The sequence below is a fragment of the Brachypodium distachyon genome, chromosome 3 (genome assembly GCF_000005505.3).
Source record: "Brachypodium distachyon strain Bd21 chromosome 3, Brachypodium_distachyon_v3.0, whole genome shotgun sequence".
NCBI classification, from domain to species: domain Eukaryota; kingdom Viridiplantae; phylum Streptophyta; class Magnoliopsida; order Poales; family Poaceae; genus Brachypodium; species Brachypodium distachyon.
Window position 1 is genome coordinate 21,647,062 of NC_016133.3, and position 21,998 is coordinate 21,669,059.

The following is a 21,998-nucleotide window of genomic DNA, read 5'->3' on the forward strand; positions in this document are numbered from 1 at the left end:
GTTGAAGCCCACTAAGTGTAATTAATTTAGCAAGCTGCACATGTAGCCTATCCACATCAGCAAATAATTACCAATTTCCATCTAATTCCCGTTCTAATTTCCATCAGCACAATATAAATCGTCATCTCCTTTTTTCTACAAACGTTTCCGCTCGTGTGCTCACGCGCTCGTGATCAGGCGGGTCACGGCCCAGCCCACCGCTCGCAGCCCAGCAGCCCACCTGCGCAGGGGAAACTTCCCGATCCCCATCCCTGGCTAATAGCTGCTTCGCCTCCCATGCGCCGTTCCCCATGCCGCTGCGAGGCTGCGATCAATTATATCCGTAATACACTGCATCTTAGTTTCTCCCGTTAATGCTCACGGTGTTTGCCCTTCTGGTAACTGCCGTGTAGCCTAGCGGCCAGCATTGTGCCGCGCCTTATTATTTTCCAATACCACCGGCCAGTACACCTCCCCCCAAATGTCTCCTACCACAAAGATCTGTTGCTTGCTCAGACCAGGCCACGGTGATTTTCCCTCTCTCTTTCTCTCCTCGGCAGCAAGATGAGGACGATGGCAACAACGTTTCTCTCCTCGCTAGGGGCTCCCCATACCATCAGTGGTCGTGTACCCCTTCAAGGCGATGAGGGAGACGGCGGAGGACACAAGGCGGACAGCGCGCCTCGGGAGGACACAAGCAGCGGGGGTGACAATGCGGCAGCGGGAGCAACCCCAGTGACGGAGGCAGCGGAGCCCTGCAAGGCTGCGAGGGCGAGCCGGCAGACCATGAAGACGAGAGGTAGAGAGGAGGGGTTGGGTGCTACCATGTGCGGAGTCACCTCGAGCAAGCCTACGGGCGGCTCCAGTCCTAGGGAGGAGACGTCGGCTAAGTTGTGGCAAGGAGGGGAGCAGCGCAGCATGCGCGGGGCTGGCATATGAAGGTGGATGTGCTCCAGGTGCCCAAGACGACGCCCCTCAGGTCGCCCACATCGGCTGACCAGCGGCCACTTCGTTTCTGTTTACTTTTAGGGGTCGTCTCTTCCTCTCTTTTGTTTGATTGATTGTGCTACGAACAAGCCCCCAAGTCACTGGCTCCTTTGGATTTTTTTAGATGAGCTTCTTTGGAATTTTTGCAGCAGAACAACCGAAGAGAAAGCAATGATATCCTGTTTGAACCTCTACTGGATGTTACTGTCGGCAAAAGCAATATCTTCAACTACCTGGAGTAACTTAAATTCAATTTGGTATGTACGGTATCACTTTGACCAAGTATGATTTATATCACCTCCTTTCTGTGTTGCAGTGGGATATTCTATGTGCTCACAAAAACACAAAAGAAATATTGGTATATTTGTGGTTCATTCTTTGTATTTTTAGAATTTTCTCTGTCTATGATCAAAATGCTATTTCATGTAACTATCTATTTATTCCACCGCAAGAATTTAGAATTCGGAGGGAATATCTATTAAGAATGTGCTTTTGGACATGCAATTGTGATTCATGCTTGGTACTTTTAGTTTTTCAATCGAAACTTCTAATAATAATATTACTACTTTATTAATCTCATATCTCTTTTAGTCGATACTTAACATGGACCATACTCTTTACCAAGTGTTTCCGCAACAACGCGCGGTGTATTATCTAGTTTCTCAACTAGAGATGCCAAACTTAGCACCTGTCCTCTACAAATAGGCATCGGTGCTTAAACAAAACCGGTTTATTTTTTATAAACACCTCACTAAGCACCTTCATGCATGGTAGATTCTCTACCCTTCATGCAAGGTAGATTCTCTAAAATCGGATGTAATTCAAATCAAATTTGGAGTGTTTTAAATTAATCGATTTCTAAAATTGCTTTTCGAATAAGCCCCGAATCTTCTCGCGTGATGCGAATGACTCCTTTGTCCCCGTCCTCCAACCTCGTCTCGCGCCCCAGCACGGGCACCCCTCCTTGCTCACCCACCGCCTCTCCTCTGCCTCCCCCCCCTCGTATACAGAACCCACCACCCAAATTTTGCCGGAATCCACCGTGTGTCGCCTCGATTCGCCTCCGGAAGCTGCACCTCCTTCGGCGCGGGGTGGGAGGAGGGGCTGGTCCGGTCTTGTGTCGGTGGATCTAAGGGTTCTTCCAGGCTGTTCGGCTGCGGAGGTGCGGAATTGGGAGGGGAGTGGTTGAGGGTTTTGTTGTGCTAGCCGCGGAGCCGCGCCATGGAGTATGGTCCCGACGACAGTAGCGGTGAGTATGTTGGATCCTGTTACTAGGGCATGGGGGGGGGGGGGGGGGGCATTTCTTGCGCAATTTGTTGGTTTGTGAATTGCGTCTGATCTGTGCACGGAATTCTCTGTAGAGTTGTGTTTCGTTTTAGAGCGAAGCATCCATTGTTTGGCGTTTGGGCAGTTTGGTTGTTTTACTGAATTTACGGTATGCCATGTTCTTTCTTGCGGATTGATGATGCCGGAACTAGTCTTTTGATTAATAAAGTTTGTCGTCAGTGTCACCCCGGCGAATTTGGATTATAGTGTTCAGTACTTGGTGTGTTTGGTTAGAAATATGGGATGTTTAGCTAATTTGTATTCTTGTATGCATTTAAGCTCTAGAGGCATGCTTTGTTGACATGTGTTTTGTGAGATTGCTCACCACGCTTGCCACGTGGTCTCTAGAGGCATGCTTTGTGTAGGATGTAAATTCAAATGATTCTTAAGGCATAGTTTTGGAGCTTCTTTTGCCGCCTTTAGCGCAATAGCTTGGTACACACTGAACAGTATGGTTTCAGGTTCCAATGAAACCATATTAGATAAGGAACATTTGCAAAAGCAGGAAGCAAACATATTAGTATGTACCCTGACGTACTACCCTGACATAATCATAACCATAGGAATTTGAAGCTCTCGCTAGGGACAAAGAAATGATGCACTATTTCAGTAGTGCATGATGTATTTTGGATTTCAACAATAGACATCTAATACATGATATCAAGTTCGATAATACTGCAGGTATAGCCATAACTTAACATAACTTGTTCTGGCAAATTGAATAGACATCAATTCGCCAAAACAACACAAAATCCAACAACTGTATATAAAGAATGTCAATTCACTCCATAAAAGCATATGTTTCTATGCAGAAAGGATATAGACATGTAAAGGCTATATCCGCTTCTAGCTAATGGTGTCCATTGGCTATTCACTGCATCAACAATCCTCCACTAATTCCTATTGCTTTTCACGACCTTGAAACTAAATGATTGCATCAGCACTCCAAAGCCACATCGGAATATAAAAATCCCCAAAACGGAAAAAGAAAATTAGTAGCAATCTTCATCGCCTCCCAAACATGCCTTGACCCTATGAGGATGAAACAACACCAGACCAAGATTTACCAGAGCATGATTACTCATGTGTGGTTTATTTTATGTGTGTTGCATGCATGATAAACTTGAACCCCGCAAGATTCCGTCTGTGAAGGCCTGAACATTAGAATATTTGCAACAGAATTTAAAGAAAAGGTTTCGTCTATTAACAGCTTCTGTCAGCTGAGACAAGTCATCAGATAATCATCATAGCACAATTTCGACATGGCACTGGAAATAATCCTACTTAGGCTGCGTTTGGCATTAAGATTCTCATAAATCATAATCCCGTTTGTGTCACCTGCTTTTGCCTATTTTATTGTTTGGCTAACTAACTTTTTTCTGCTTCCATGTGTATTTTTCCACAGCAGATTATAAAATAAGTTCAACGCAGCACAGAGTAAGCAACCACATATTGAGCCTTAATATATATGGAGTGAATTATGCCATTATGCTATAGGTTGTTGAGCAAAGGTTGATTGTAATCAACCACACAGCTAGAACAGAATCACAGTACCCTCTCCTTTTCACTGAGGATGTTGTGCTTCCGATGTTGCACACTACCCTGTGATCACTACTGTATAGTATGAGTAGTTGGATGGATGAATTGACTTTGCGAGGAAACAAGTTGGCTTTTCCCTGTCATGACAACCATGTAGCAATAGGTGAAAAATGTGCCTAAATGAAAATCTCTGACAAATTTAGATTCTGTTTCACCATGGGAGAGGGCTTTAATGGTTGTTGTTTCCTTTAGGCCTTTATCACTGATCCTAACAAATTAACAATATTGGACATGCACATAAAAAGGGCCTTCCTAGCTTTCAATCAAACATACAAATAACACTGCTGTTTGAATGAATGGATTACAGTTCATAGCGAACCACTGCAGTGTTTTCCTTTGAAGATGCCATGGAGAAAAAAAATCCTCTCCAATTTATTGATGGTGCAATCCATTTTTTTAAGGACAGATCTACACTGTAAGATGAGAAATTAACATTTCAGTCCATCTCCCTGGGAGACTGAAATAATGGATTATAGGTTTATAACTGACCATGGGAACATTAGTTGATGCCTCCAGAGAAAGCGCACATGCAAACTCCATCAATACATTTCTTAATCCCATATGCACATCACCAAAGCTAGCAGGTCACTGCCTGCAACTTCATGTTCGGAGCTATGGACTCCCCATCTTAGATAGACAATGGAAACAAAGTCAAACGGAATGGGTGACTCAGATAATTGGTGGATCACAAAATATCATAGTACAAAGAACCTGTAACTGTTATCCTTTATATGTGATAATTTAGGCACACCTAGAACTTGTAGCAGGGAAGGAGAACACCAAGCTGTAGAGAGAGGACTCTTACAAAAGCAAGAACACGCAATTAATCAAACACTATCCTGAAACTACCAAATTTCATGGAATGTAAGAGCAGGATTTGTTGATGCTATCTGCTATGTAGATCAAGGTTTTTGAGTGGTCGAGGTTTTTGAGTCGCCTGCCGACTAGTCTCCGAGTCAGTACAGCAGGGTAGACTTGCGCCGGCGGCTTGACTCGCTGGAGACTTGCTTTGACTAGTCCGCGACTAGCAGTGACGACTTGATTCAGTGAGCCCCACTGGCAGGAAATTTTCGGAGGGGATATCTAGCTTGTCCTGGAGTGTGAATCGAGCGGGATCGCCAAAGAAGGGGACAAGACCTGGCAACGACGCTGTAACCACTGCCGCCCCTGGCCGGGGCCTCCAAGTGCTTACGCTGCAGCATCCGCCTCTGCCTTCCGCCTCCGCTACCTGACTCTTCCACCTCTGCAATCTGCGTCAGTGCCCGATTCCTCCACCTCTGCCACAATAAATGAGCTTGAATACCTTGCTACATGCCTTCTGTAACCCTCGTAAATAGTCAGACTAGTCCTAGTCTGTGAGGGGGCGAGGGGCGAGTTGACTCGAGAGCTTGAATACCTTGCTCATTAGTTTTCTTACAAACTGGTGTTTTCTCACTGATGGTAGAACGCGATTTAGCTCAATTACTGATGCGGTCCTGCATATCAAACAAACATAACATAAATGATAAACGGAAAGCTCGAGAACATAGAACTTCCAGCTAATCAAGTGCAAATGTTCCATGGCTGTTGAGGTGTTGCAGGTTCTAAATCATGAGAAACATAGTCTTCTTTAAGAAATTGCACAGGGTTGGGAGGTAATGCTATCTCATTAGAAGACCCTTGCTTTCTTTCAACATTGCCGCAGAACAGATCCACCATGCAAACCTGAAATCCATCATGATTCATGCATGCACTGTACTTGACCTTGCTTTGCCTCTTCTCTGCAACAAAGACTTGGGCAGATGAGAATTTGGACACAAAAATGCTGCATTATTTCAGTAGTGCACAATGTATTTTATGTTGGCAAGGTAAAAATACATCCATTCAAGAGCGAAGACAATGTTGTTGCTCGGTAGCTAGCTTTCAAGAGACCGGGCAGCAGCAATCATAAATCATTTATTCATGTTCCTACCCAAACCTACCAATTCTTCCATTAGGTATGGACAATTTACACCAACAACAAAAAAACCCTTGTCCATTCCATCAAGTAGGTGGTGTGCATATGGCCATAGCAGCCATCAGAGTCCCCCAACAATTACCCTTAGTATAGTAATGCCATATATACAAAAATGGTTTATGTTTCTAAATACAGGTAAATGGTGACAAAAACAATCTTCTATCGCCTTTTATCGTGACGATATTGTCTTTTAGACAAGAGATGTGTAAATTCCTGGAAAAATAATGCTTTTTAGGTTTCTTATTGGTAATACTAGATAATATACATATCAGAAATGTTCAAACACTCTTGGTTGTCTGTTACGGCTTTATCATTTGCTTGGCCCAAATTTCAGCAAATAACTTTGTTTTAGTGTTAGTAGTTTTGGTGCTGTGGTTTACAAGATCAACATGAGTTATTCATGCTAGCGCTAGTTTTATTTGTAGCTCATGCTCAGCCAGGGTTCTGAAAACACATGGCAAGCAGCGAGGTATCATAATTTTCAGGAAGGATGAAAGATGTCTGAAACTCTTTTGAGTTCTTATAGAATGTTGTTTTAGAATTCTAAAACAAACACACTCAAAGCATGTTTCATTTGAATTGAAATGTGCAATAAAATTTATGGTCTCAGTATTTGCTTGTAGGAAAAGTTTTCAAAATTCATTAGATGATGACAATGGGCACTTGGGCAGCATGGGTGTAACTAAACATATTTGAACAGATTCCATAATAACCAGCAGCGGCTAGACTGTTCATCTAAAAAAACATGGAGTTTGAGTTGACATCTGTGCTTTGGTTAGAAGGCCTACATGCATGATTATTTGTAGCTTGGAGTAACTGAACATTGGTCTACTTGTGGTCGCAAAGGGAATTAGGTAATTGGAATGTGAAAAATTGAAAACATAAGTCCGGTAGTAGTACTGCTGTAGTAGAGCGAATTTCTGACAGTGACAATCGGACAATCAGATATTGGTTTTAGCCACTATTTCTTTTGACGATCAACATTTTTCAGCGCATAGTTGCACATGATTTTAGCTTATATTTTTGGATGGTTCCCACAGACGTCGCTGCAAACTATGGCTGCTAACCAGTGGTTCTCCCAGTGCTAAAGTTGTAACGGAAATTAAGTAATGTGTCGCTGCTTGCAGGAACAGGAACTGATGATGATCTTCCACCACCATATCACAACAGAGGTATGAGAGGCAGTGGGCGTATCGGTGGTAATGGAAGAGATATTGTTAGTGCTGGCCCATATTCTAGACCTCAACCTCTGATTGATATGGAGACACAAATACACCAGCTTGAGCAAGATGCATACTGTTCAGTTCTTCGTGCATTCAAGGCACAGTCTGATGCTATTTCATGGGTGTGCACCTCTTCACTTTTCATTCTTATGAAATGTTTTGTTTTCCATGTATTTCGCAGAACTAACATAAGATAAACTTAATTCTTCTTCTTTAGGAAAAGGAAAGTCTCATCACTGAACTTAGGAAGGAGCTAACAGTATCTGACAAGGAACACAGGGAGTTATTAAACAGAGTGAATAATGATGATATTATCCGAAGAATAAGGTATAACGCAGACAGATTTGTGCACATCTTGGTTTATGTTATCATTTTCTTCTGTGCCATAACTTCTGCAATTATATTTTATAAAGGGAATGGAGGGAGTCAACAGGTGGGCTTCAGACAAATTTGGTGAATAACAATCAGCGTTCACATGATCCATTGCCCAGCCCTACGACCTCTTCTCGCAAGAGGCAAAAGACATCTCAATCCATTCCTTCTGCGTCTGTACCTGCTCCACCTCCTGCTCATTCGCAGGCACTAACTGCACCAATGCAACCGCCATCATCAGCAGTGAAAAAGGCAACTCCGCTTGGCATAAAAGGCAAAAAGACTAAACCAGTAAGTGATGGTGAAATCCTTTTCTGATTGTGATGTTTGTGACACTATTCATCAGAGTAATTTATTTTTGTGGGTGATTAATTCTGTTTGAAGGGCCAGAGAATACCTGGGGCTCCTGCAGTCAAGCCCATGCCATCTTCTGCTAGTTCTAGTGGAAGGGGACCAATTATGAATAGGAACTCATCTGGTGGTATTCCTCCTGAAACGATACAATTAGATCCATTAATTGGTCGTAAAGTCATGACCCGGTGGCCTGATGATAATAGCTTTTATAAAGCTGTCATAACCGATTATGATCCACAGAAGGTGTGTTTTACGTCCACAAGTACAATTGTCATTGTTTGTAAAGTTCTGAAGTGTGTTCTATTATTTGTAGGGTCGTTATGCATTGGTTTATGACATGAATACACCAAGCGAGACCTGGGAGTGGGTTGATTTTACCGAGGTAAACTGTGCTTCTTTGGTGAATGATATGATAACTTCCAATTCTTCTAAATCATCTTGCTAGCATGCTTATTGCATAGACATTTGCCTTGGATTATTGGGTAAGACAAGATGGACCTATGCATAAAATTCAATAGAGCTAAAATAAACATTGCATACGTGACACTAAGGCTCAGTTTGGCATTGCTGAACTGTGCTGCGCTGAACTTATTTCATAATCTGCTGTGGAAAAATACACACAAAAGTAGGAAAAAGTTGGTTAGCCAAACACAAAAATAATGAAAAGCGGGTGAAAAAAAAACGGGATTATGATAATCCACCGCAATGCCAAACGGAGCCTAAAAACCATTGGGAACTCCATTTATAACTAAGTTGTGTTGCAAAAATACTAACCAGGTGATTGCTGTATGTTCTTTTCATGTTAAATCAGAGAAAACAAGAAACTGAACACAAAATTTCTTGCATGCTTTCTTAATATCGTAGGGCATGTTTTGTTCTGCTGCCACAATTGGCTTCACTTATATTTAGATTTGTTTGATTTTTTGTGCCTAGTGTTTTGTTCCCATCACAATCGTGTTGCGCCAACTTTCCGAGCCCCATGCCCGTGATGTCTGCACCCATGCTGTGAAGATCGTAGGGACGAATGGACGATTCATTGACGAGCTAGGCATGCCATGTCTGTTATACACAACAGCACAGGGGTTGCACCATGGCTAGGAAACCGGCTCCAAATTATGGAATAATATGCTGAAATCTCTTCTTTTTTTGTTCTTTTCCCTAGAAAACGCAAAGCTTTGGTCTTGATGCATTGTTAGAAGAATAGTTATGTACAAGCCCAAGATGGGCCGACACCCCATGAGTTGCAACCTCACCCACTAAACATTAGGAGCTGCTGGCAGCAACCTCCCAAGACTGGACGCCACGGCCACTGCCCACAGCCTCTCCTCAGCTGTGATAGGTGAGCAGACTAGCAATGATAGGCTGCACGTTGTGGTGCTTCCAGATCCACCACGCTGTCAGCATGGATAGGGATGAGTTACCCTTCCATGATGCAGATGGGGTGGAGCAGACGGCCAACCACCACCAGTCCGTGAAGCCCTCTGTTGCGACCGGTGGCCTCACGTTTGATCGGATCCAGGAGAGGAGAGCACCTCGTACCACAGGCTATGGGAGAAGGGCACATGGTCTCTTCCGATTGCCTGCAAAGGGCGCAGGTCACATCATTTTGTAGCCCACAGCCCACCCTTCACTTTGCCGTCTAACAATGGTCTTGGCAAGGAAGCTAGATGAAGAGCTTCATCCTTGGAGAGGGCCAGGACTTCCAGTTGAGCTTCTAGGATCCGGAGCTCAATGCTCCATGGAAGAGTGTTTTGTAGGAGGATCTGGAAGTGTATTGGCTGTTGCTAGTCCAACGCCACACTATCTGGTGCGATCTTCGAGTTGGCCCTGCCACCAAGACTTTGACATCTATCCTCCCAAAAAAGAGCAGATGTTCCGTTGCCAACTAACATATAGGTGAATGCAAAGAACATACCCAACTCGTCTCTGGAGAACTGTAAGTCAAGCCCGCGTGCCAGGTTCGTGCACATCCAGCAGATCCATTTGACCCGGAGGCTTGTTGCAATGCGCTTTAGATCATGGAGCCCTGGGCCACTGAGCTGCACTGGGTGGCTGACCTTTGACCAATTGATGTGATAATGGCCACCCTTGGCGTCCGCTCTTCCCGTTCTAATAAATCTCCTAAGCATCTTGACCACCTGCTTCGGACCTTCTTGTAAAGGTTTGGACCATCAACTGGCGCATGGTATGTCTGCGAGTAGGGATGTCAACGGCGCGCTATACGGATGCCGCCTAGCCCGTTTATCAACTTCCCGCACAGTTTTTTAGTTTTATCTTTCTCTTTCCGCTGTCAAAGGCTGCATGGGCAGGGCTAAACGGGCTCAAACGGGCGCCCGTTTACATCCCTAGCTGCGAGCACCGTCTTCGCCATGGTAAACCTGCCAGCCTTGGTCATTATGGTGGGCTTCTAGGTGGAGAGAGGTTTGAAGGCTTAGCTGGGGGCCAGGAAGGGTGCCAACTGACACTCCATTGTAGTTGCCGCCTAGAGTGCCTCCTCCTTGGAGGAACCAATGTGGGACATTGAGCACTTCGCAAAGTTAGTGTGCAACCGCGACGCCTAGCTGAATAGTGCGAGCATACAGCGGATCGCATGCAGCTCCGGTTGATCACCACCTCATCTGCGTAGAGCGAGACGAGCCCTGTCCAGTTGTGGCGGTCAAGGCGTTGCAGCACCCCGGCTTCTTAGAAGCGATTAAGTGTGGCAATGACCAACAAAATAACATAGGCGTGAACGGTTCCCCTTGGCGAAGCCCCTTGCGGTGCCAAATAGGAGGACCTGGCTCGCCATTGATCAACACATGTGTACTGGTCGAGTATAATAGGATGGCGATCCACTCCCGAAAGTGCGGGCTGATCCCCACTCGGCGCAACACCTCAACGAGACATTCCCAAGAGCTGACTGCATGCCTTATGTCAAACTTGAGCATAGACCCGGGCTCCTTCAACCTGCGGAGGTATCTGATCGTCGGCTGAACCAATATGAATTCTTCACGAACCCAATCTCTCACTTGGCAGTCTATTCTAGACAGTCTTAATTCTTTTGCCTGGGCTTTAGCCTACTTCGAGATATGATCTAGTATTTGGTACTTATTTGGATTATTAGGTCTCTGCATAAAGAGGATCCTCTACATTGAGTTAAAAATCACCAAGAAACAATCATAGTGTATCACCAGTCTCTAAACCGGTAAACCCTCAGTTGAGCTGTCCAAGCTATCCCTACACAATAGTCACTAGTTATCCACTTATCCTGGTATAAACTGTTTTTTTTGTAACATTTGGCCCCAAAGGCCTCATGATCATTACCCCTATGGGCCATGCCACCAAGATCAATGTTGGAACCGGGTTATGGACTTCCAGCCCCCCATGTACACCAGCCTAGGAATGCTAATTCACAAGTGAAATGTATATCATTCATGTATGACAGTTTATGAAGTTTGAATACTGAAATGCCCTAAGGCTTACATAAAACAATATCTCATGACACATAATGGAAAAGGCTTGCTGTTCAAGAAGAGAGGGGATTAATAAGGGAGAATCAGGGCACATAATGAGGAATTTGAATGGGCAAGAAACTGCCGGAGAGGATTCATGGTGCACTGGGTGGCTGACCTTTGACCAATTGATGTGATAATGGCCACCCTTGGCGTCCGCTCTTCCCGTTCTAATAAATCTCCTAAGCATCTTGACCACCTGCTTCGGACCTTCTTGTAAAGGTTTGGACCATCAACTGGCGCATGGTATGTCTGCGAGTAGGGATGTCAACGCGCACTATACGGACGCTGCCAAGCCCGTTTATCAACTTCCCGCACAGTTTTTTAGTTTTATCTTTCTCTTTCCGCTGTCAAAGGCTGCATGGGCAGGGCTAAACGGGCTCAAACGGGTGCCCGTTTACATCCCTAGCTGCGAGCACTGTCTTCGCCATGGTAAACTTGCCAGCCTTGGTCATTATGGTGGGCTTCTAGGTGGAGAGAGGTTTGAAGGCTTAGATGGGGGCCGGGAAGGGTGCCAACTGACACTCCATTGTTGTTGCCGCCTTGAGTGCCTCCTCCTTGGAGGAACCAATGTGGGACATTGAGCACTTGGCAAATTTAGTGTGCAAACGCTCCCAGCCGCACCCCCTATAAACAACTTTCGCGCCGGCCCAATTTTTTTTTTCATACGGCGCCCCCAGCCCCCAGCCCCCAGGCCAAAGGAGGGCAAGCCGGGGCGCCGGCTAACACAGCATCCAACAAAAACAGGGCACGCGTCCTCTCTCCCTCCTTTTCTCACCTATCACACGAGCTCCATCTCCAGCAGCCTCGAAGCCGGTCGCCGGCGTCCACCGCCCCCAACCTCCGCCACCCGCCGCCGCCCTTGTCCTCATCACCCGCCGGAACCGGACGACCGCGAAGCAGAGCAGCGTCAGCGCGGCCACGGGCATTGCGCACGCGGCCACCGCCGCCGCCATGCATGTCCGCAGCGCAGACGTGCCCTGGCAGCCTCGAGCGCCGGCGCCGTCTTCCCCCCCTGCCCCGACGTGCCGGGCGACGAACCTCGTCCGGGGCCTTCCCTCCCGCTCGCGGCTGGAGCCGCGCCGTGCCGGACGAGCGCCATGGCGGACGAGCTGCTCGACCCAGCCGGGGAGACCATGGAGGAGGCCGCGGCCAGGGTGCAGCTCCTCTGGGCTGGAGCCTTGGCCCAGCCGTTCCATGGCCACCACAGTGGCCGCACAGCCTCTTTCCCCTGCTCGCCAGACCATGCCTGCGAGGTGTTTGTCAAAATATCAGGCTTTTTTTTTTGGTATGTGGGCTGTGACTGGGTCCATACTCCCCTCTATAATAAAAAAAAGCGCCCCCCTCCCCCCCCATACGAGCAAATGCCGGACCTTGTATGGGGGGGACGAGTGGAGATGCTCTTTGGCCTCTATATAAAGAGGATCCAATGCATTGAGTTAAAAATCACCAAGAAACAATCATAGTGTATCACCAGTCTCTAAACCCTCAGTCGAGCTGTCCAAGTTATCCTCACACAGTAGTTACTAGTTATCCTGGTATAAACTCTTTTTCGTAACATTCGGTATCACAGCCAATTATTAGTCTGTCTTTTAACGACTTGCTTTGGGTGTTTTAATCTCATGACATCAGCGTCCCCAAAAGCCTCATGGTCATTACCCCTATGGGCCATGCCACCAAGATCAATGTTGGAACCCGGGAATGGACTCCCAGAACCCCATGTACACCAGCCTAGGAATGCTAACGCACAAGTGAAATGTATGTCATTGTATGAAAGTTTTGGAAGTTTGAATACTGAAATGCCCTAAGGCTTACATAAAGCAATGTCTCATGACACATAATGGAAAAGGTTTGCTGTTCAATCAGAGAGGGGATTAATAAGGGAGAATCAGGGCACATAATGAGGAATTTGAATGGGCAAGAAACTGCCGGAGAGGATTCATGGTGCAGCAGCCTGATTTCTGGTGTTTCCTATTGTCCTTGTACACGAGAAGGAAGGAGATGAACCAGCAGCTCAGTCAGGGCTGGGCTGCGGTGCTAGAAAGGAAAGATGGGCCAAGGGAGAGAACAGATTGACTTGCAGCCTGAGAGAGAAGAGAGAAACCAGTCCAGAACTTATTTGTTAAATCCTTAATCCGCAGAAACCAAATTGAAATGCGAGCCACAATCTGAGAAAAAGTTTGCACAAGTTGGACACGACAAAACCAACACAAACTCTTTCAAAGCCAAAAGAACATGGTAGGGTACTAAGGAATTTTATTTCCTTCTCTTAAGCTAACTTAATTCCAAATTTATTTCGGATTAATTTTGGCAACTCCAAACAAAAAATACTTTATTGACATGGATTGTGGCACAAGGAATTTCCTTGGTCTTCTGCCTAGCCTTGGGCTATGGCACACTAGGGTTATGGAGGATCTTACCCTTGATGCGTCCACAGTGAATTGGTTGAGCCTAGCCCAATTCCCAGCTATCCTTTCTACCTGTGTCCCGGGTCGCTTGGTTGGACGCACTAGCAACTTGAGATGAAATTGGAACTTTGTCTCCCTTTCGCTTTGACATGAAGTGGTTCCTGATTTCCTTTTGTTCCTCTTCTGCTCAAAGTGATTGTCTTCACCTTGTGACCCATGGGATTCTGGCACAAGGAATTTCCTTGGTCTTCTGCCTAGCCTTGGGCTATGCAAGGGCAGCAGGTGCTGCATTCTTCCTCGTGCCAGAGAAAGACAGCGGGTGCAGTGACATGGATTGGCTGGGGAGGTGTATCGCTGGCTGCGCCACATATTTATACTACATTTGTTGTGTTATAGTCAGACTAGGATTCCGAAAAAAAAAATTATAGTTGAACCCGACAACTTAACTTGAATTTTAAAATGATTCAATTCCAGATACTCGCCAGTTTTTTTCATCCAGAACTCCAGAAGGGACAAACAATATTCCATTTAAGGTAGGTCGATGCTTTGCAACTGCAGTCTGCAATTTTCCACAAGAGCTACAGATTAAAATTTGTTTGCACCTTCTCTTTATATGCAATATCATAATTCAAAATTGGGGCATTGAAGCATTGCTTGTTGGAGCCATATCCAGAACCTTGAGAACGTATCCTGGGCAACCAAGGAATTTATGCACCAGGTGCACCCATGACATCTGAGCTGTTCGATGGTAAAAAGATGTACATGATCTAGCCACAAGGTGGGCTGCTAGTACATTTGCAAAAGGGACCTTGCACTTCAATAGACTCAGTCCGCAGTTCATCTTTCTCCCGTGTTGGGCCTTTTTCTTGTTTACTCTAGACATTGATTAAGTTTTAGAGTAAAATGCACCAGCGGTCCTAATTCTTTTTTAAAGGTGTCAAGTTAGTCCTATATCTTTGAAAATGCACGTAGTCCTAAAATTATGTTTAGTGGTTCATCACAGGTCCTAAGTGTGTTTGGTCGCATCTCATCTGTTGACATGGCGCTTTGACTCATGCCACGTCAACTTGGGCCCACACGACGGCAAACGGGATGAAGCCTAATCTTGCCAAAACCTCCCTACCTCTCTGTTCTTTCCATTTTGCGTTCCCTGCCTCTCTCCCGACACGGGTGACAACGGTGAGATTGCTGCACGGCAGATGCCTGCTACCCGTTGCCAGATGAGGTGCTGCTCGTGGCGCCGCAGTCTCTGTTGTATCCTTCTCCCTTCATCGTCGTCAAGGTCACGGATTCACTCAAATCGCCGGAGTGAGCAGTGTGGTGGGAAGAAAAAGTTATCTAAGGGCTTGTTTGCAAAATTCCCGAAGAGCCAAGTCCATCTGAGTCAACGTGGTGCGACGTGGCAAAGCGCCACATCAACAGGGTTAGACTGCCTGCACACACCAAGGACCTGGGATGAACCAAAAAAAATAGTTTTAGGACCCATACGTGCATTTTCAAAGATATAGGACTAACTTGGCATGTTTAAAAAAGAATTATGACCGTGGGTGTATTTTACTCTAAAGGTTCAATTGAGGTTTTCGTGTTTTAATGAGGTTTCACGAAGGGCATTTTAGTTTATGTTCATGGATTTTGGTCTATCTCATCCTTTACAAAGATTCAAATCTGAAAAAAACAAATCTATTGAGACATGGTAAAACTGTGGGAAACTAATTGGAACATGATAGAGTTGAATGAACAAACAAAGAAAAATGATGAAAATACACGAGTTGGATTGGAACATGGTGGAACCTGCGGCGGGGTGAATCGGGGGTGTCACGCAGCTCCCCTGCCCTAGAACGAGGCGGGGGTGCGGGGTGGGGGCACTTTTGTGTATTTTGGGGACATAAAGTTAATCGGGCCCACCATTATTAATCAGGAATCAGCTGATTAATAGGTTGTCCGACCGGTGTTGCCCTGCCGATCAACGATTAATCGGCCGATTTCTTGAACAGTGACCATATGACATGGCTGTTTGACTAATGCCACGTAGCCTTGGGCCCACCCGTCAGGTCACAAAACCTGCATCTACCATCTTTGCATTTCGCGGTCCCTGGTTCTTTCTGCCCTTTTTTCTGTCCTCTGCCCCCTTGTTCTCAACCTAACCGCCGGTACTCCACGTCAGGGGGCTCTGCCGCCGCTTCCGTTGTCCCTGCAGGCGAAGCTGATCCCGGTGACATGGAGCCCCAGCACCTGCACCTTCACCTGCCCGTCCTTCCTCTCCTTAGAGAGGCCTCCAGCACCCCGACCATTGGGTCGCCAACGGCTTCGTACCCTTGCTCCGGGTCCCTCACCTGCATCAGGACCACCTGGACCATCTGTCTTGCCCCGCTCCCGGTGGGAACTGTCTGTGGTTGTGGCGGCGGCCATGGCGTTGCGTGCTCTTGAATTCATCTGGATCTTGAGGCCTTGGAGACCAGCCTTCCATCCTGTCCATTGCGCTGACCAGGATGGCCTCCAAGAAGTCGCCGCCTGAGCCCAGCCTCACCGGCTTGCGCACGCTCTCGCCAGAGTCAGGCAGAGAGTGTCTTTCGAGCAATAATATTAGCATAGGCATACATCACAAAGACCTGCGAGGCAACTATCATATAGAGGGTACTAACTGGCAACTATCATATACAGTGCATCATTTCTTCCTCCTTCGTCCTTTACTTTTTTTTTCGAAAAGGAGGTTGAAACACCCGGCCTCTGCATCAAAATGATGCACACAGCCATCCTTCGTCCTTTATTTTTTTCTTCTTTTGATAATACAGTATGCAGTATTCTGTCTTTATTGTTATTGAGCTGGAGAAACTCATCGGGCAACAGTTGTTAGCATAGGCAGATATTATGGTTATATTCTCCATGTTTTGACAAAAGACACCTGTGAAATCAAGCAAATAGTTAGGGCTTTCATCATAATTTGTGCTCATTTTTTGTTGACCTTGAGTGCAGATGGCACCTGAAGATATAAGATGGGAAGGCGAGGACCCTGGAATAAATGAGCGAGGTCGCGGTGCACTTCACGCCAGCAAAAAGTCAGGCAGCCGTAGTGGCCCTGCGTCAGGTGCCGGAAGGGGTAGAGGACCCCAAAAGAACACATTCAGGAAAGACTTTTCACCTTCACAGAATGGTGTTGGAAAGAAAAGTTCTGGTTACATAGAAATACTCCATACAGAAACACTTATAAAAGAGGTCTGACTGAATGAACTTAACATATCTGTTTACATCATATACAAGTGTCAGCATCTTCTTTGTCATGACTGTTTACTTATCTAGGTGGAGAGGGTTTTTGGTGCAAACAACCCTGACCCCCTTGAGATGGATAAGGCTAAAAAAGCGCTCAAGGTAAACACGGACATGCATAATGTTGTGATTGAAACTCCTTTGAACTTACCTGATGTCATTTTTGCAGGAGCATGAACAATCTTTGATCGATGCAATTGCAAGGCTTGCGGAAGCATCAGATGGTGAAATTGGTACATGTTCCTCCTGATTGAAATGACTGATTTTGAATCTTGACAACACTCACACTTTCTATGTTCAACTATACTTGAATGGCAGCTGTTCCATCTGTGTCCATGGAACTAGGGACGTGTAGCCATCTATTGCTAACACAGTAGTTTTAACATGCAATAAAAACTAGTAGCGGCGGAGGTTACATATGCGCTCGCAAAAGCATCGGCTGGATTATTTGACATGCTACTTTCTCATCTTTATTCAGATAAGCGCACGCAATCCTTGGAGCACAGCCAGGGATGGAGGAACAAACAGGGTGGAAACTATGCAGATATCGCCATTGATGGTCACATGGTTGGAGACGCCGATGTCGTGTAAACAGTTGCTGAACTTCACGCGGAACTCCTGTATAAGCTATTTTAACCTGATGTATAAATTTAACGCTGATTTATTTTACATTTAGCGTGAGGTTCAAAATTGTCTCTAGTTCCTAATAATTGTATCAGTTGTTAGGATGACCTCTCTGCTTCGTGTTTGAAAATTAATGCTGGCAAAGGGGCTTTATAGAATTTAGTTTTCTCCTGATTATTTACCCCAATCTACTTGGGGACATTTTTTCTGTTTATTCTTTTATACTCCCTCCGTCAAAATATTACATGTATCTGGACGTTTTTTGATATAAATACATTCATATTTTTGAGTCACTTGGGAGAGAGGGATTATTTTTTTACTCCGTAGAATGATTCGTCACAGATTGAATTATTTTGCTGTTTATTTATAAATGGGAAGGTTTGTTACCTTGGATGCACAAGTTCTTTTATATTGGGATGGCTAGACACCTATGGTACAAGCCAGCATAGGGGCACCGGCGTCCAAAAAACAGACCCAGCAAGCCCCGCTATTTCAAAAATTTAACTGGCATGGCCCAATAAATCAGCCGGTGCTCCCAGGCCGAACCTTACCCTCGGGGAGGCGAGCGGGGGCGCCGGCGCCGGCGTAGCGTTTTATGGCATGGCCTTGCCTTGTCAGCGCCATTTATTGTCCTCACCGGTTTCAGCATTAATTGCCCACCGGTTTCGCCTCGGCTTCGCAGGCGAGTTATGGCGGTCGCCGGGTCAAATCGCTGCCCCGTCTCTTCAGCTTCCACACGGCGCGTCCCCGCGCATTCCCAACGCCGTTTCCCGCCGCGTCCACACCCTTGGCAGCGCCTATAAAAGGCAGCGGCGTCGACCTCGCCATTCATCCACCTCGGCCATCTCCTCCCTTGCGTTCTCTCCTCCTCTCCCTCGACCTCGTCATGGCCCATTGGGACGAGTGACGCTGGCTCCGAGTCGACAAGGCCGACACGATTCGGACGCCCGGCTACCTGTCGCCGCTGGACAGCTGCCTCCCCCATGGTTGACAGCTCAGCTGGGGCGGCAGGCCTGTCCCGCCGGTGCCGACGGGTGCGCGCATGTGGGAGCGCAACTGGGAGCACTGGGTCCACGCCTTGACGCCTTAGCAGCAAGCATCGATGGAGTGGAATCGTGAGACCGGCACCGCCTGGGCAGGTCTCTTCGCCGACGAGCACCGGCGCGCCGTCCGCGGGGTGCCGCACCGTACATCGACGGCCGGCGCGCCTTTTGGTGGGGGCGCACAATCGACGACGTCCTCGCCCCTATCATTGCCGGCAATCAGCCGCGGCTCGACGGAGGCGCGCCCCTCCCTCCTCCACCGAACCTCCCTCTCCCTCCTCCACAGGCCGGACGCCACTGCTACCTGGGCGGTGGCTCTGGCTCGTCCTCGCACACGCCCTGCCGGCTCATCAAAGATGAGCCGGGTTCCTCCACGGCCGGAGCACCGCGGCCGACGTCGGAACTGGAGGAGAGGGCGCCTCCTTCGGAGTACGAGAGCGCCGCCATCGATCTCCGCGGCGACTCTGACCCAAAGGAGTATCCAGGTCCGTGCGCCGCTGAGCGCGCCAGTAGGGAGTAGGCGGAGCGGCAGGCGGAGGAGCGGCGCTGGCTCCTCGGCTATGCATCCGAGGCCGAGGTCCAGGCCTGGCTGCCGGCCGAGGCGGCTAAGGAGGAGGCGAAGAAGGAGGCGCCGGCACTTGTGCCGGTGAAGCAGGAGCCGGGAGTCATCGTCATCGACTCCGGCTTCAACTTCGACACCAGCGACGGCGACGACGGTGGTCCATCTAGACGACTAGGTTTTTTTCAATTATGTAAATTATCGCAAGTTTAATGAAATGACACCTAATTTGATGAAATTTCGCAAGTTTAGTTTTTAGTATCGGGGGCCCGACTGGGACGCGGCAGGCCCCCAAATTTACCTTTGCGCCGGCGCCCCCCATATGGCCCAAAAATGTGGTAGGCCGGACGCCATATGTGCGGGACAGCTGGAGATGCTCTAACCCTTCTCCTAACTAGAACCTCTCGTGTCTGGACTACCTTGGATGCCAACCTTGCGGAGGAAGCCAAGGGCCTCCTTTTATAGTATAATGGGAACACCACAGTGGCAGACAAGATCACACAGCGGGCGTGTTGCTACATGAGAACATCCTCGCTACAAGACGAATATGAAGCTGACTGCCTGTACTGTGGTTCTGTCCAAAGGAAACTGTATCGAGCATGGGGCACAATAGGTCTTCAGGCCTTGTCGATGCCAACTGATGATAACCTTGGCACGGGTTGTACGTTGGTCGGTCAAAAGGTAAAGATGGGCCTGCTGCGCCAAGCCTGAAGCCCTGCGTGGCGATCGTCATGTCCACAGTCGTGCAGTCCCGAGAACGCCAATGGGCTGGCACGAACGTACCGGCCCTGGCTCATGGGTACCAAAGCTGAGCACCCGTGACCTGCTGAGGTAAGGTATGATGCACTGTCTCCCCAGGCATCAGGCTAGATGCCCCCCATGGAGCCCCAAACTTCTGGTTCGAGTGGAGAGAGACGGTCATCAAGTTTCCAGTTAGGCATTCCCTGGACAATGGTCCCGGGCATACCCGCTTCCCGGGTACCTCTGTACTGTCCTGGTGGGCCCGTGGCCCGTGCTCACAGGATTCGGGATACCCGTATCCCGGAACTGACAACAAGTAATAACAATACTGTAACAGATCGTCTTCAAAAAACAAAAACTCCCTCCATTCCAAAATTCTTAGTTCAAATTTGTACTAAAACAACTACTTCTACCGTACAACAAAAGATGTCTCAACTTTGACTAAATTTAAATGCATCTATACATTAAGTCATGTATAGATATGTTGTAGTAAGATAAAAACCCTTATATGAGCCAGGCCATAAATCCTACGTGGCGCCGACTAAGTTAACATTTCCCTACAAGGGTCAAGATGCCTACGTGGCGCGGTCAATTCTACATGGCCACAATCAAGGCAAGTCAACAAGTCAAGCCTCTCATACCATGGTCAAAGGGAGAAATGAACTCAAAGAGGGGCCAAGAAAGGTGTAGAGATGAGGCTTTTGGTCCATGGTGGACCCTACTTTTCCCACTTGGTGCACACAAAAACTATGGACCAAGGAGCTATTTTTACCACTTTGTCCCCACTTTTCTCTCTCCCTCAAGGGTAACCTTGGTCTTTTGTCATGGACCCCAAGGCTATAAATACCCCCCATGGGGGAATGTGCCATTCACTCTCGACTTGAATAAACTCAAGGGGAGAGGGCTAGGGAGCCTCTTCGAGGAGCTCTAGTTTCGGGATCTCGGGAAGACTCATTCGGCCCGAGCCCAAAGGAAAGGAAGTCGGGTTAGAGTCCTAAGGGTATTTCGACCTCACTACTTGGGAAGCCTTGTTCGGCCCAATTACGAAGCGGCCCCTTTCGATCTCTCGCTAAGTGATTCGGGGAGCCGCTATCGACCCGAAACAATTTGGCTAACGATTTCCTCGAAACCTCTCCTAACATAGGACTAGGTCGCACCCACAGGGTCGACTGAGCCTATCCAAAAAATATCGATGTGTCAACTTGTCCAAGTGTACGGCGACCTTCGCTATAAGGCCGGCGTACACGCCCTACTTTTATGCACTTGTGCCATCGAGTTTTGGCACCCCTTACTCTAAATGTTGTCGAGAACAACAATAGTGGCGCCGACCGTGTGGAACCCTCACCGGAATTGAAGATGTAATGGCACCGACGAAGCCTACTTCATCGGGCGCCCAACTTGCCGTGAAGTCTACACAGTTGCAAACGAAGAAAGCAAACGCCTCGGAGGCTCCTGAGAAAGAAGGAATCCTCACCAATCCGGATGTCGCCGCAAGCATGGTCGCTACGACGGAAGTCCGTCATGGTTGCACCTCCGCTCTCGGCTGTCCCTGAAGGAACCGAGTGCTCGAAACCGTCGTAGGCGGTCCCTCAACACTCAACGACGTGGTGTCAAGGATCGGCGAGCTACCTACGGTTGCCGCCCCCGCAGGGGATACGGAACCTACAAGTGGAAACAATGCCTCGCTCGATGGGCTTCGCGCCACCTTCCCTACCACCAGTGGTGACCTTACCTTCGGAACCTAACAGTGGAAACAATGTGGCATCAGGAGGATCCGCGCTAGAAAACCAAGGCCTCCAACCCGGGACTACCTCCATTGGTGCTCGCCGCGATCGCCCATGGAGCTCCTTGGTACCACCCTTATTGGGGGCTTCCGCCGCATGGCGCTCTCCAAGTCGCGCACGCTCAACACCAGCCTCGCTTTGCGAACGCCCCGCAAGCGCCCATTGCTCCCCCCGCCGGGGTCGAGCAAGCTGGCAACCAAGCACCGCCTCAAGTTCCGCCCCGCGGAGAACGAGACCCCAACGTGCAT

General features: G+C 47.7%; 1 protein-coding gene across 2 annotated transcripts; it reads left to right on the forward strand.

The window, feature by feature from the left end:
- The first annotated feature begins 1,877 nt into the window (after positions 1 to 1,877).
- On the forward strand, positions 1,878 to 17,916 carry LOC100837286 (protein EMSY-LIKE 3). 2 transcript variants are annotated; one of them, XM_014900981.2, is made up of 10 exons: positions 1,878 to 2,215; positions 7,015 to 7,232; positions 7,328 to 7,437; positions 7,524 to 7,773; positions 7,867 to 8,079; positions 8,150 to 8,218; positions 16,709 to 16,948; positions 17,033 to 17,101; positions 17,169 to 17,232; positions 17,478 to 17,916. In XM_014900981.2, exons 1-10 carry the CDS (start codon positions 2,188 to 2,190, stop codon positions 17,588 to 17,590), a joined length of 1,374 nt encoding a protein of 457 aa, XP_014756467.1. In that variant the 5' UTR covers positions 1,878 to 2,187; the 3' UTR covers positions 17,591 to 17,916. The 2 variants fall into 2 exon arrangements, with proteins under 2 accessions (XP_014756467.1, XP_014756468.1); XM_014900982.2 differs by having other exon boundaries at positions 7,021 to 7,232.
- Positions 17,917 to 21,998: the final 4,082 nt, after the last annotated feature.